This window comes from Lates calcarifer, linkage group LG11 (assembly GCF_001640805.2).
Source record: "Lates calcarifer isolate ASB-BC8 linkage group LG11, TLL_Latcal_v3, whole genome shotgun sequence".
In the NCBI taxonomy this organism is placed as follows: Eukaryota; Metazoa; Chordata; class Actinopteri; family Centropomidae; genus Lates; species Lates calcarifer.
Window position 1 is genome coordinate 5,029,447 of NC_066843.1, and position 15,619 is coordinate 5,045,065.

Genomic DNA, 15,619 nt, shown 5'->3' on the forward strand with positions numbered 1-15,619 from the left:
TCATGTCATGCAACAGTTCATGCTATTTTCCTTCTGCTTGTCAAGTGCAACAATATTTCATTTTTCCTCCTGCAATCTCTAACATTCCATATGTAAAATGTTGCTCAGTGTCAGAGAGAGAAAAGACAGCAAGAGCACCGTAGGCATCCCTGGGGTCACGCGTTCAGTCATGTTATGACACCATGACAACCATGAAATGCCATTTCAGAAACCTAGTAAGTCACAAAAGGTCCTTCACTGTTGAGATCATATCTTTTTAGAATCAACTTGACACTGAGCAATCAGTAACAACCAGTTCACTTTAAAATTTTTTTTGTTATAATTTTGGTGTTCACCTGCTACGACTGCAAGAGGGAATCAGATGGCTTTCACGTCTTAGCTGTTTTTGGGTGAGTCATGCTATGCTAATGAAGCCAGGGATGTGGAGGGTTTGTAAAGGTGAACAGTGATGAGGTGAGCCCTGTCACAGCGATCACACGCCCCCTTCGTCCTCTACCCTCCACAGGCACACCAGACCAGGCCCAGGCCAGGAACAACTTTGCGTTGCGTAACAATGCCGCCGCGCAGCTGCTGGGGAAGTGACATTTAAATGAGCTGTCACCGAGAAAGAGATGTGGAGTGGGAGGAAGAGAGGGAGGAGAAGGGCAATCGCAGGATAAAGCCCGGGCCTGTCAGGAGACGGTAAATAAAGCAAAATATTGTGAGAGTGCAAGTTTGAATGAGTCAGGTATTTCTTTTTCATGACAGATGAGTGAATTTGGGCGGACAGAGAGGAGCCTCCTACACAGGTCAACCTGACACACAGTGCTTACTCAGCAGAAAGAAGAATCTGAGGGAAAGTTAACTTTCTATTGATTCCTATTGATTCCTGTGTTTCATCCTAGCACCACAGAGTGGCACTAGTATTGTGTGTGTGTGTGTCAGTGTGCCAGCACGCTGGTGCCGTGTTCAAACATGTGCTTCCAGAGTGTCTCTCTTACATAACAACAACAATAATAACAACAACAACATCCAGCTGACCACCAGACACCATCCATTTGCAACCCGGTCTGGTCCCAGCGGGATGGTCAGATGCCGAACAGGCTGCACCAGGCCAGGATTTGTGTTATATCTGTGGATCAGAGCAGAAGCCAGCAATGGGTGCACAGGCGGCAGGCCACGTGAGGGCATAGGAACAGACCGAAGGAGATTCTTGTATTCCACTTCAGAGGAATGTTGCTCTCGTGCCACAGCTTCTGCCCTAAGCTCACTTAACTTCCACACAGCAAATTATATTTTAAATTTAATTTTATTTAAAGTTTCTAAGTTTCAGACTGCCAAAAGCCAAAGCAAATTCTTTTGTCATAAAATTTTGTCATTTGCGTAATTGTGGAAACTGATCTTACTTAAGCTGAGGCAGCTTTAGGGAAAGTATTAACACGTGACATTGTACAAATAACAGGCTTTAGGCTGCAAACTTTATTTCATCATGAACTGGACACCATAACACATGCACAAACTGCCACGAGTGTAGAAATCTTTCACATTATCAGCAAATCGCGGGAGGGAAAAAACACCCTCACACCTCCAGAAAGTCACAAGCACAATCATTTCAACATTCAGAACATACTACATTGTATATCCATCAGCTCTTTTCTAGTGTTTGAAGCCAATGCTGCAGACTTTAACTGGTTAAAATTATTACTTACTGGGCTATTTTTTCAGTGTTGTTACTGATCATGTGATTGGATGAAATGAGTGCTGATAATCATAGGACAAAATATAAAGAGGCTCTGCTCGAAGGAACATCGCTACCCTGAAGGTTTGCAACAGCTGAACAATAAACAGGCTTGGAACTTGATAAAACTCTTTGGCAGACAGAAGAAAAAACACACACAGAGTTAACAGCTCTGTAACATTCACCTGGAAACCTGCTAAACCCTTAGAGATTTGACCAGAGGACACAGAATAAGACTAAAGCTGTGCAGTGGGGGAGAAAAGAGAAATTCTTCAGCCTAAAACTTCCAAGAGGCAGCAGCAACACTGCATGAGGCAACAGACACTTGAAGAGAGGAGCAATGCAAGTCATCCAGGTCTCAAGGGTTGATGACTACTGCCCCCTGCTTTGTGTCTATTATTACTGCAGCTGGTAGACCTTAGGATCTGTCACTCAAGTTTCCATCGTCTCTGTCGCTCTCGTCCTCATCGTCGTCGCCTCCTCCGTTCATGGCCTCTACCCTGGCCAGAAGCAGCGGCAGGTTTATGTTAAGGCCTGGCATTTCCTCGTCTGAATCATCCTTCGGCGGATAGAAGCGCTTTGCCTTTGCCAGAAAATCTTCGGCTATATCTAAATACAGGAGACGATCCTGTGAGGAGGGGGAGAGGGAGAGGGAAACTGTCAATGTGATTATTGTCAGAAGGGTGTATAGTCTTAGCCACTGAGAAAATTGCAAAAAAATGAATTTAGTGGAAGCAGTTTTCATCTTTCCTACCCCATTAATCATCTCAAAGAGGGGCCTGACCCTCAGGTTGGAAAACACTAGACTGAACTACTGTATAATAAACATATTTCAACTATAGCTTAAACTGAAAAATCTGACTGTATTTTGTAGTTTAGGATGCTGTGGTGACTGCAAAATTCAGCCATGTTAATGACTTATTTTGTCATATTTGGAGTGAGACAGCCTTCTCAACATGTTGTGACATATTTGGTCTTACATGAGGCAGCCTTTGACATGGTTTTTCACTGGTGAATTCAGTCTGCCTGACCTACTTCACAGGACTCCTGCAGGGGTTGAGGAAAGCACCCCTGCTGCAGCCTGGAGCACAGGGACGGACAAATCACGTAATACTGGGCTAAGTTAGCATGATTAGCATGAGTGACATGTCTCACAACCACCCAAGGGTGTTTTTCTTTTTTAACCCCAAAGCTCCAGGTCATAGCAGGGATGCTCTCACTTGAGCTCTATGTAAGGTTCAGTTCAGTGTCGCTGCAGTTCTCTGTGACAGGCCCCTGCTCTCACCAGGATGAAGAGATATCTTTCTGGTGGTGGTTCTCTGCTGCTGAAGATGGAGGTCTCAGAGTGGAGTGTATGGAGAAGGGCACGTGCTGCTGGGGCGTTACGCATGCGGTCATGTGAGGCACCGGCAGACACTGTCAGCAGCGAGTCTGCCTCTGCCATGAAACCTAGGAAAAAAGGCAAATCATTGCTGGTACATTTCTGTTTATACAGTGTGACACTGCGCCTCACATCTCTTGTGTCCAGCCTTACCTAGGTTCTCCAGAATTGTCTTCCACTTGTCTCTGACCTCTCGGCGGGTATCTCTCATGGCCTCAATATCAACACTCAGACGGCGATAGCCCTTAAGAAGAAAAGGACAAAGCTTTGACACTCATTTGACACTTTTGAACCTCATCTGAACAAATTCAGACAGTTTTTCACCAGGTAGCATCAGCTGGAGTTCTCTATTGGTTTCTCTTTTTAGCCTCAGATTAATATGACTGAATTAAACCTCAAAACTCTCCTCCCTCACATACCGTAGAGCCCATGCGGGTCTTGTTCCTGGCCTGCAGCAGGGCGTAAAGGGCCCGGTCATCATCTCTCTCTGAGTGGCTGGGGTCTCCTGGTGTACTCCACAGGTTGGTCTCCTCATCACGACGCTTCTGGACTTCACGGTTAAAATACTCCAACGGATCCTGACTGTGTGGTCAGCCAACACACAAAAGCATCCAGAAACACAGTTAATGCACATTCATACAAAGACATTTTCAGTAGATTGTATCCTCCAGGTGTAAGATATTAACTAATATGTGTATGATAACAATGACAATACTCATGTATTTAAGTGAAATGTGGTGATAACTTTGCTGTTCTGGCCTGTCTAATATCTTCTTACGGTACTAATGGCTGCTTCTCATCCTCATCGTCTTCGTCGCCGGCGCAACAGCAGCAGCAGAACTGCATGCAGAACTTCGTAAAGGCTGAACCCATCTATTAAGAGCAGAGTCACCGTGCAGCAGGTGTTCACAATGTCAGATAATCCAGAGGGAAGTTGTGTTTCCCTTATTTGAGTGGCAGAGCAACTTTCTTGGGTCTTCAAGCAATAGTGACAGGGATTCCAGTGCTGAGTCTGGCCTGGTTTGCCTTAGCTCCACAATGCCACTGTCCCGGGAGATGATCTGAAGAAATGCAGCTCTGAAGGGATTCCTTAGAAAGGGGACCTTATTTGCAGCGTATATTTTAAAAAAGATCTGGCAAAGTAAGAAAAGGTAGCTGTCACAACATTTATCTGGTCCACTAGAATGAATCTTATTAATGAATCAGTCTCAGGAGATGAGCTTCTGGTAAAAAAAAAAAAAAAAAAAAAAAAAAAAGATCAGAAAGAACAGAACAAAAAAAAGTTATAAAGGTCATTCATCCCCAAACTCTACCTAATTTTCAGCTTCCCATTTTCCAGGGCCCCATGCGGCTCCACATCCAGTAGATGTTCGTCCTCCAGATCATTGGCCAGAACCTGTCCGGGGAGAGAAGTTCAGACAGAAGGCAGCCCACAGACTGGTACTTCTCTTTGCTTACTCTCTCATCGATTCACATATTCACACACCCATAGCCTCAGAAGACAGTCACAGCACAATCATGTGAGCTGTTCCATCTCTTATCCTTAGCATTGTGTTTTGCCCCGGGGACAACACATCTCCTCTTCAGCAGTAGGTCTGATTACACGCTCTGTATCCAATCCACCATGGCTGTATTGATTTAAGGATTTGTTAATGTCATAGTATGTGGTTCTTTAGATTACTGAATGATGAATCTTTATAAAAATGGTTGAATGGATTGCTGATGCTGTGAACAGTTGAAATGACTTTATGTCCGTGGTTTATTTAATTTTTGAGAGGTCTGTTAGAGAAGAAGCTGAATTTTGGTGAAGGATTGGGAACATTGTCATGCTGTCACACAATAATAAGGGTTGCTCAGCCTTCAGAAGCCAGCCTAATTCTGGAGAGTTCAGTTATGACCATTTTGCAATGGTAAGTCACGCATGTGACATAGGCTCAAGTCACAGGGTATTACTGCTATGACATAAAGAACTGTAGGATCCAGTGCTGGAAAGGGCAGAAACTACTGCGATAATTTGTTAAATAGGAGCCACACAGTCATTATGGAGATATCTGATGTTAATGGGACTCAGACTATATACAGCAAGAAGTTTCTAATAATGAGCAAATTCTATCTGTATCATCAGTTCATACATTTTATTAGACATAAGACACAGGTTAAGACTCAGTAAAAACTGTTGGTCAGTTGTGATGGCTTTAAATTAACATGTTTGATGAATAATCTATAGACATACATTAAAAATACTATTATTAAGGAAAACAGTAAGTACTCTAAGCAGGATTCATGTGTGTACAGTATACCTTTGCTGAAGGTATTAAATCTCAATTTAACAAAGTAAAATAAATGCGACGCAAAATAAAAGGCTGACATGTAATGTGATAAAGGCACCAATTGTTGATATCATTGATAACTTTTCATTTGACATTCCTTCTGTACAGTAAGTAGCTAAAAGTCAATCCCAACTAAATCTTAATAACCATGTGTTTTGGACTTCATGAAGAGGAAATATTTCCAACTGTGACTGCAGCTTCCACAAATACCTGGACTTTTAAAGTAAAATGCCTCAAGGCCGTAGCCATGTTGGTGAATGTGATGTGGTAAATGACCACATCACAGTCACAGTTAAACCTTAAATAAGCTCCTTCAAAAGTGTGAACAATTCAGCAAAGTTGTTTTACGCCCTATTCCTCAGGATTGAAAAGCACAGTCAATTTGCTCTCTTTGGTTCAACTCCACAGCAACTTGAACCAATGACCAGACCTCAGACCTTTGCCAGTTTTCATTACATACACAATTACAATTTTTTTTTTTCTGAGGTACATCATAACACTGAGATGCAGAGATTGAAAAAGAAAACTAAAATTTAATAAGCTGGAGGTGATATTTTTAAGTGATTAAACACAACATAATGCTTCATAATGAAAGAAATGACAAGAAAACTTCGTGCAGTGCCACATCTCATGGCCTGAGGGGAGGCCAGCACTGATGTCAATGGAAATCATATCAGTACAGTAATAACTTCTGATGGCAAATAATGAGTTCAGTTTTTTTTTTTTTTTTTTTTTTTTTTACCACAAGGCCACTTGAGGTTATTGGCACAAAAGATAGCTTTAGTAAGTGTACAGCATCCTAATTTATGAACATTATCATCATCATCATCTTCATTTGTTTTTAACTGAGCTTGATAATTCATTTTGCAACACAAACTAACATCCTCCTAATCTGATGCCTGGTTTGACCTCCTGGCCAATCTCATGGTGCAAAATAAAAGCAGTGTTTAAAAACCTCTCAGTAATATTTGAGTAAATTTTAGCTGATTAGCTAATATATTTTTGCACCCCGAGATTGGAGGATGATGTCAAACTAAGAGACGTTCACTGCCGTGGATCAGTGGTGCCCCCCTCTAGTGGTACTTAGACAGCAAATGACTTCTTTCCCCATCTATCACAGTGTAGCTAAGGAAAAATAAACTGTGTGGAAACAGCATTTACCCATTCAAATGATGTGTTTGTGTTTTAGGGCAGGTGCACCAGAGAAACATATTTAAGCCATCGCAGAGAAAACTAAACAAACAAATCAAAACAAACAAACAAACAAACAAAAAAAAAAAGTAATAAATCAATGGCTAACAACGTGTGCAGAAAGATAAGGCTCAGTCACGCCATTGCATCAGTTCTTTTGTAACAAGCCAGACGGGTGCACAGTAAGGATCACTTCCATCTTCATCTGAGTCTCCTTCTTTGAGTAAAGTCCACCCGTGTCACAAGATGCCTTCAGAAAACAGTTCTCATTGCATGGTGAGGGACGTGGCAAAACAATTACAGGTCCACTGAAAAATATGGATGTGATCACACTAAAAAAAAACAACAACATTTCTGAAGTTTAAGAGTAAGGTGGAACACCGTCTTTGACAGGCACATTACTCCTCTCCTCATGTGACTGAAATGTGGTGAACGTGCAGTCACATGTCTCACATCCTATGCTTAGAAGTGTGGTCATTGCAGTTACTGCAGCACGTCCCTTCAGCTTGGATGCATCACAAGTGTGCTGCTATGCCCATTTTTTGGGGGTTCACTGATAATGATAATAATTAAAAAAAAAAAAAAAAAAAAACACAAGTAGTGATACCTCCCAGCCAGCTGTGGTACAGTTAGATGTCTCTCCTGTTTTAAATGTGGTGGTGGGAGCGGTGAGAGGGCCGCAGATCAGCGATGCGTTGGCGTAAATGGGACATGAATTCAAACATGGTGGCGGCCAGACTCTGGTGGATGAGGTAGCGGGGCAGACGGCCCTGATGAGACAAAAAATGGGGGGAGTGTTAATTGATTTAATTGTTCTTACCTCTTTTTTTGCATATTTTTCTTTTGCTTTCTGTAATTCATAAGCTCATGCTTGTTATTTATATATTTCTGTTCATAGATTCTGGTATAATAACCCACTGAGTCATGTTTAAAACCCCCAATTTGTTTTTATCTTTGTTTTTTCTGCTTCCTGTTACTATTTGCAGCTGCAACAGCACATTTTCTGAATATAGACAATTCAAATTTCACTAATCTTGAAAAGGAAAGACCATGCCATTTCATCTCAACACCCCAGAAAATGTAAAAGCAGCATGCATGCTTTCACCTTCAAGTCTGTGTTGAGGATCCAGATGAAGGTGCAAACGGACGGGTTACTGCTGGACTTGAGGACCACAAATCCTCCTGGACCATTCTCTCCCCTGAGGCCGGCAATAAAAGCAGAGCAGGAGGAGAAGACGACAGAGAAGTTAAAGAAATCAAACCAATACGACCACAGTTTGGTTTATTCAATACAACGTCCTAATTTACTGGATCAGTGACAAGGAGTCCAGCTGGAGGCACGGTCTGACCTGACGTAGCGGGCGCTTGGAGGTTTGGTGTCGTGGTCGGTTGCCATGCCAGCAGACAGGTAGCAGTCTCGTTTGCGCTCCTACCCGTCGAACATTCACAAAGTCCCTAAAGGAAGAAAAATCTATCAGTCAATCAGAAAGAATCTAGAGACAGAAGATAGGAAGAGAAGATGACAAATAGGAATAAGCCACAAAGTGAAGCCTGCTGTATTCTGTGCTGATGTACCTCGCAGACACAACCCCCCCTGCTGCTCCAGCAGAGACGTCATATGATACTAGAGTGTTGTCGTCAACCCTCTGAAGGATCTGAAGGAGAGGGCAGGAAGAACTGTTGAGACTTTGGCACAGAATGGTCTGAACAATGAAAAGATGTTCACAAGGACAGAAAGATGAGTAAAGAGACAAAAGAAAAGTTGTCACCTGGCAGGCAGAAACTGTTTTGTTCCACTGCACCATCTTCTCTGGTTGCAGAATTACTTCCTGATACACAAGCTCAGCAGGACATTGCATAAAGGCCTGATTAAAAATAATAACACACATCAAATTCAAGTATGTGAACATAAAAACAGTGTTAAAAAAACATGACACAGCATATATCTGAACATCACTGGTCATATTTGGTTACACATCCTCCAGCCTACTTCCACCATTTCTGTCAGAACTGAAATAAATCAGACCACAGTCTCTGGTTTCCTGACACAGTCCTTTCTTTGTTGTTCACATGATCTCCTGAGGCGGAGGTCAGCACTATGGATTTCAAAAACCTAATTTTAGCCTGTAATAGCCATTTTGAAACTAGTTCTCATGAGTGTTTACGATCATTGTCCTGTTGGAAAACCCCATTATATCAAGGAGTCCACTGTTTTGAGACACACTGGACTCTTGGACAACTGTTTGAACAGATGATCTTGGAGGCAGCGATTTGCTAATTTGCAGAGCTTTTTAACTTGTGTAATACAACAATTCACTTCCTTAAACCACATCTTTATTACAATGACTGTAGCTCTACATATTATAGTCAGGTTGGCAAAATTTATGTTGAAACAGACAGAATGTGGTACCTTGTCAAGAAACAAAACAAGGTGATGAAGAAGACTTCTAACAAGTAAACAAATCATAATAATGTTTTATGAGGAAAGAAATGCACTAAAGACATTTGTTATCCTTCAAAGATACACACAATACGTTTTGGAAAGAAACACTAAATGTCAATGTAATTATTGTTTAAAAGAAAACCCCCTTCAAGTGCATGTAGGGCTGACAGTGGGAAGGTTCATTATACACTTTAAATATAATAATATATTGGTTTACACAGAAAACAATACAACAGATTATACAATAAGTCTGTAGGTCCGGCTGATCAATAACATATCAACACTCAGACCATTTAAACACAGCAGGAGTGTGTCAGTGTTTATCATTTACAGTAATAACTCCAGAGCGCCTCAAACAGCCTTGAGTTATGGAGCATCCGCAGGGTTCTTCTGAATTCCTCTATAAGAAATTAAACATGCTAAAAGAAATAGTTTGTAACATGACTCCAGTTCCTGTGAGGCTTCCATGACAGCACCAGGAAGTCTCTTTAATATCTGATTTAATTTGACATCCATTAGTCTCAATTATTTCCCCACTATGCCCTCTAGAGGTTGTCAATATACATACAGGCCTAATCAGCTGCAAAGTGTTAAAAAGGGTGTGAAAGCTGCACTGACAGCTACAATAATGGAGTACAGCAAATTCAGACTTATACATCAGAGGTCAGTGAGGCCAAATATATTAAAAGATTAATTACTATGACACGTAGATGTAAACATGATGACTATCCACAGTATTATGAGTCTAAATGTGATTCCTTTGGGTTACTACTGTTTTCATGAGACACAGACTAACAGTGAGTACACAAAGGGCTGCTGTACCTTGAGAATGAAAGTCTTTCCATGGAAGGGAATCTCCAGGGTGTAGACAGAGTCTCCCATGTCCTGACATGACCACAAAAGACAGTTAGTATCATTGTGCTTTTGCTTTCATTTCAAGGAAAAAGACAATTCATTTACTCAAAATGCCAAATTTCCTCTTTGGTGATGAAATACAGACTTGACATCTCAGATTCAGAGGAATCGAGCTGAACAACAAATGAACTGTTCTCTGGAATGAGCAGTGTGGTACGGCTAGAGCTGGGTTTGATAGGTGTTTAACTGTGCGTCAGTCAGATATCTTAATAAATCTTCTATCTTCCGTATGATGCGAAAACATTTTATTATCTAGCAAATAAGTGATATATCTGACAGAAAGTTGTACCTTCTCTGAATGTTCATTTTTGGCTTTTATTTCTTCTGACCAAACAAGCTACTAAACTAGATCTGTTTGTAAAAAAAGATTAATGTTCATCCATGTTTTTGAGGCCAATACTGATAAAGATATTTGAGTTAAAAAGATATTTTCAATATACACAACTAATCTTAATTTGGATCCCTGAGGGTTTTTTTTTAAGATGCATACTAAGCTGGACACCTTCAAGTTGAAGAAAAATGAACTTGTTTTGCTTTCTGGTGGGAAAATTGTTTCTCCATTACCTAAGACCAAGCCTGGCACGTCAGCACTGCAAACTCTTGCTACTTATCAGCCAACATACCAACTGACAAATGTATCTGCAGTTCCAGCTCTACTAGACAAATTCAATAATCAGATTCAGATTCATTAAACTTCTATCAAACCACAACATTTCATACGGCTTGTAGCAAAACACAAAAAAATTTTGGCTTCTATCACTTTGTCTACACAACATATGTGCATATGTAAAATGTTTGTGAGCCTCAAAACGACAGCTGAAGTGCATCAGGTGTAGACAACCTGTTAGAGCAAAGAGACTGGATCTTTATACCCCAGTTATTCCTGGTATTAAAAACTTAATGTTAATGCCAGATATAAATGCATGCAGGACACTGATATCAGAAAGCAATTAGATCAGCCAAACCACAGTTAGAGGCGGTCAAGCTTACATTGTGATTGGATCTCAGCCAGCTATAAATGCAAAGACTTGTGGATCTAATGTCACTATTCAGATACAGATTACATTCTAATACCAGAAGTAAATGGGGCTCAAGTCAAGTCAGTAAAATGTCCTTGAGCCTGGATACCAACCAGAGGAGGAGAGGAGACATGTCTCCTTTAGATAAATTAAATATGATGAAGCTTACGTTGTTTTTTTCAAACTTCCAGTTTTCCTCCTGGGTTAGGATCTGTTCTACCACAGACATGGCCTCACGACCCTGTCTGACATACTCCTTCTCCTGCAGGGAGAGAAATGAAGAATAACAGTCATTATCAGGTGAAGAAAGGCTAGTATAACAGCTGAGTATGAAGACTTATGAAACTCACGAAGGTACCTGAGTAGTGACAGCTCTGCGCCCAAGACCCTCCTCATCCAGATCTTCCTCAGAGCCTGCAGACACAAGTTCAGGGCTCAGTTTGTAGCTCACATGGGAAATGTACAAACATACTGGAAAGACTGAACCCACTGAAACAGACTGTGTTTGAGTCTGGCTTAACATTTAAGCACACATCACCTGCGACAGATTCAGGTGGAGAGTAGAACTGCCCATCTGAAACAGCACGGGGGTAGATCATGGGGGCGCGTTCACACGCTGCGTTCACTGCTGCTAGGTAGGCTGTGAAAGTAAAAGGGGATCATAGTTAAAAGTTTTTCGAGTCCTGTTCAAACTTGTCTGGAGTCTCTCACTCACTTTCTCACTCTCTCACCTCTTTCATCATCTGCCTCCTGTGTGAGCACCTTGAAGTCAAGAAACCAGGTCTCCAGCCAGGCCACCACAAAGGAGGTGATTGGCAAAACATAGCCAAATGCATTCTTGGACAGGAGCTGTGTAGAAGCAGAAACTACATCATCCTGAGGCTGCACAGTCAGAACTTCCTTAACAGAAGTGGCAGTTGTATTTTATGTTGGTTAAAGCTCACTGTGCCATTAAAAAAAGACTTGATTCTAAATTAGGTGAAAATCCAGATGATGACATGTCTCTGATTCTCTGTGGAGCAGTAAACTCATCAAAACTCTGGTCAGATAGTACATTAGAGGCAAAAAGCAGAAGTGAAAAAGCTGAAGTGTCACACTCACATCAGATATGATGACCTTAACAACAAGGAAGACACTGGTCACTAAAGTGGTTATCTGTGGAGGGGGGGGGGGTTGAGAGTTATAGTTCATTTCCAGCACTGAAAATATGAGATTTTACAGTATTACATCAGTGGGTGTGTGTGTCACTAAGCTCACTTACCGCAATAACCCACCAATGCTTTAACCGAAAGGCAGCGTAACCCACTTGTAAACACAGGAAACGAAATGCAGCAAGGAGCTGAGACAAGGAGGAAGAAACAGGAAAGAAAAACAGTCTCAGACATTTAATGTGATCATGTGATGCAGACATGTTTTTCATTTTCTCCTTTTGTGTCAACAAATGCAGTCATGTGGCCAACTTTTACAGCTGATTCGGTTACTGTAAATCAGGCTACATAATAATAAAAATAGCTTGTTATGACTGGTTGGTGAAGGGTGGAATATGATCAGGATTACACATAAACACTGATCTAATCAAATGAAATGCACACAGACTTAGATTGACCCACTTACAAAGATGTCAAAGAAGGAAGACTTGTAGTTATAACGGACAACCTCATTTTCTAAACTGTCCCAGATTGTGCTAGAGATCTGCAGGAGAACAGAGCAAAGTCCACATCAGAGTCAAACTGAGTCTTCACCAACGCTGGCAAATAAAGTCAACACTCACATTCAGCTCAATAATCCAGAGAAGTGAGATGAAGAGCAGGTCGAACGTCACAAAGAGACAGAAGGTGCGGCGGACGTCAGAAATGGCTTTGCGCTCTGCAGGCGGCACAAACAGGTACGGGGAAGGGAGGGACAGCGACGTAGAGTAGGAAGCGTTCAGGGAGGCGATGGCAGGGAGGCTGCCCCCGAGCTCCCCATACTCTCCACCCGGCATTCCTGCAGTGAGACAGGAAACTCGCCCTGCAACAAGGGAGATAAAGCTGGGTTATATTTAGTAGCACTGTCCCTCAGTATTCACCAAAAATAAGGAGATTATGCAAAAAAAGAGCTAAAAATCGCCCAATATTATATTGAACCCACTTATATCTGAGAATCATTACCTTCTTTTCAGTGCAAACAATGAAAAATAGATCAGTTGCTTTCCTAAATTGCTCAAAACATTTCTGTTCTGAAAATTAAGATATGACCTGTGATAGTCATAAGATTTTTAATTAGAGAAACAGAAAACAGGCAGCATGGAGCCAACTGGAAATCTTAAAGGTCCACGATATTATTCAGTGATAATGAAAACAATCAAGTGAAAAGCATGCATCATTGCCACTGTTGAATCTAGATAAAGACAGTACACACAAGTTTTCTGCTATTTTAGATTAACTTGAACTGAAGCTCACACACTGGTCTGTGCCTCGCTGTGAGTGTGTGAGTTTCCAAACTTAGTAACAGACAAGAGCGGCAAACACAGCAAAGCATAAATACCCTTCACTTCTCTCGCCGCTCTGCAAGCAGTCTTATGACTTCCACACCTCACCACAGGTCATTTCACCAGATTTAAGATGTAGAAATACACAAAGTACATGAAGACATGGCTGACCAAACACCATCTTTTATGTGTTTATATTTTATTTGTTCTCTGTGCAGCGTTGTTTTTATTTGATTGCAATTATCAATCAAACAACCCAATAATGTAAATTGTCTGTTAGTCAACATTTATTGTTTTTAAATGTGCTTTATAAATCAACTAACAAACATAGAAAGACTAAAATTGCTAACTGATGATGCAATGTTCCGATTAAACTGATGTTTCCTTATTGAAAATGTCGACTCCACGACTAGGGAGACTACAGTCTGGACTGTACAGAACATATTCAATCCTCTGTAAAGATAAATAAACATTAAATAAATATTTGCGCTGTCAACAATGGAAACCTGACTCTTAACTCAAAACTCACATTTCCAGAGGAAGCCCTATTTAACTCAAAGTAAACCTTAGCAGTGGAGCAGTTATTGAAGGATGCCTGCGCCATAACATCACATTCTTGGCACAACAACAGGTTCAACCATTGTTAACCCAGTGAATCACAACCAGTCAATGTTGAGTGAAACATGCGTAGGAAATGAACTTAATGTCAAGTATTGAGTCATCTCTTGTTGAATTAATTACCTCGCAAGGCTACATTCATCGGCGGTTGCAATGGGCATATTTTAAATGTTTAAAATTCAGATCAAATTTAGATTTAGTAGTTTCAGACCCCATGACCCCCCCCCCCACTTCCACTTATAAACAACTGTGAGACGGTGCTCGCCTCGCAGCTAACAGGCTAACTTCAGGTTGTCAGAAACAAAGACGACAGATAGAAAACATTAAACAGAGCGGCTGCCACACTCTTGTCCTTAACTGTTGTAAAGTAGCGCAGAAGAAACGATGGGGCAAACGAAGAACTAGACAGAATTGTTAGCTACCCTTGTTAGCTCCCACCGGCTAACTCACCTTCGTTTCTATGCAAGTTAGTTTCACTTGCTAAGTGTTACACCGTTAAACAGTGAAAGACACACATCATGTTTCAGGTGGACAACTACGGGAAGTAACGCTACGAAACAAGAAAATGCAGTTAGCTTAAACCTGCGATAAATAACTTCATAAAAACACAAATTTAAAGCATAAAACTCACTTGATTTACCGCATCATCATCACCGCCAGCAAGTCTTCCGGTTCTGAGCTTTCAAAGAAGAAGCATCGCAGCAAGATGAATCACTCCTTTTCAAAACGGCTAAAACAACCTGGCGTCGGTGGCCAGAGTTCGTAACTACACGTCTGCCTGTTTTAAATAGATTTTGAGTGAAACGCAGAGAGAAAAGGAAACTTAATACTTAATATACCTATTTAAAAAACAAAAAAACAAAAACAAAACAAAAACAAAATCTCAGACCAAAACAAAGTTACAATTAAAATGAATTAATCAAATTTATCTTTTAATTTCTTTTGTGCGTTTCTGATGATTTGTTTTCATGGGTCGAGTATACTATGTAATGTAGCTGTACAGTGTTTTTGTTTAATGAAAATGAAGTTGTAAAGTGTGCGTCGTGCGGTAACAAGTAAACCATTACATGTCCTTTTTCTCTCAGAAGTGATTATACTTGTAAACTTTGTAAAATCTGCTTCGGTATCTCCATTTAGATTTATGCTCATACGAATAAAAGTGTTTTCTTGGCCGATTTAGTCTCTCATAACGTCTCTGATCATGGATGCATTGTAATACGCTATTGTTTCTACCACTGACATTTAATAGAACAGTCTATGATAATCGTGGATATACAATTCCCCCTGGTGGCCACAATGCGTAACTACATCAAACATATAATGATATTTATTTTGAACGTATTATCGGAAGTATTACCCGTTAACGGGTGGTCTTCCTGTTGATTCTGGGTCATTCGGAGACCCTAGTCAGTTTTAATATTTATGTAAAACTATAAACTTTTACAACTGACAGAGCTGTAGTTACTCACTGTGACCACAGGGGGCAGTAACCTCATCAGCTGAAGACGTTCAAAATAAAGCTTTAAAAGTTGACA

The 15,619-nt window shown here is 40.8% G+C and overlaps 2 protein-coding genes and 1 long non-coding RNA gene across 3 annotated transcripts; 1 reads left to right on the forward strand and 2 right to left on the reverse strand.

The window, feature by feature from the left end:
- Positions 1-265: 265 nt before the first annotated feature.
- Positions 266-7,211, forward strand: LOC127142967 (uncharacterized). The gene is made up of 3 exons (XR_007814105.1): positions 266-389; positions 506-681; positions 4,438-7,211. It is a non-coding gene; the product is annotated as an uncharacterized LOC127142967 (long non-coding RNA).
- mreg (melanoregulin) lies at positions 1,439-4,523 on the reverse strand. The gene is made up of 6 exons (XM_018660631.2): positions 4,412-4,523; positions 3,877-4,231; positions 3,518-3,680; positions 3,252-3,342; positions 3,003-3,166; positions 1,439-2,345 (listed from the first exon to the last, which is right to left on the reverse strand). Exons 2-6 carry the CDS (start codon positions 3,969-3,971, stop codon positions 2,136-2,138), a joined length of 723 nt encoding a protein of 240 aa, XP_018516147.1. The 5' UTR covers positions 3,972-4,231; positions 4,412-4,523; the 3' UTR covers positions 1,439-2,135.
- On the reverse strand, positions 5,219-14,647 carry stard3 (StAR-related lipid transfer (START) domain containing 3). Its single transcript, XM_051073839.1, is given in 16 exon segments — positions 5,219-7,389; positions 7,725-7,818; positions 7,969-8,048; positions 8,050-8,074; positions 8,195-8,274; positions 8,389-8,484; positions 9,885-9,947; positions 11,166-11,258; positions 11,355-11,410; positions 11,535-11,636; positions 11,728-11,845; positions 12,098-12,151; positions 12,258-12,335; positions 12,611-12,688; positions 12,768-13,006; positions 14,535-14,647. Coding segments are annotated over 15 exon segments (1,353 nt in total). The 5' UTR covers positions 12,981-13,006; positions 14,535-14,647; the 3' UTR covers positions 5,219-7,266.
- Positions 14,648-15,619: the final 972 nt, after the last annotated feature.

What these genes read in the sequence shown, in the direction of transcription:
- mreg (XM_018660631.2), bottom strand. Translation starts at nt 3,971, where the DNA reads ATGGGTTCAGCCTTTACGAAGTTCTGCATGCAGTTCTGCTGCTGCTGT. An exon ending in GACAATTCTGGAGAACCTAG is followed by an intron (nt 3,167 to 3,251) that starts GTAAGGCTGGAC and finishes CTTTTTTCCTAG; the next exon opens with GTTTCATGGCAGAGGCAGAC. An exon ending in AAAGATATCTCTTCATCCTG is followed by an intron (nt 2,346 to 3,002) that starts GTGAGAGCAGGG and finishes CCCTCCTCACAG; the next exon opens with GATCGTCTCCTGTATTTAGA.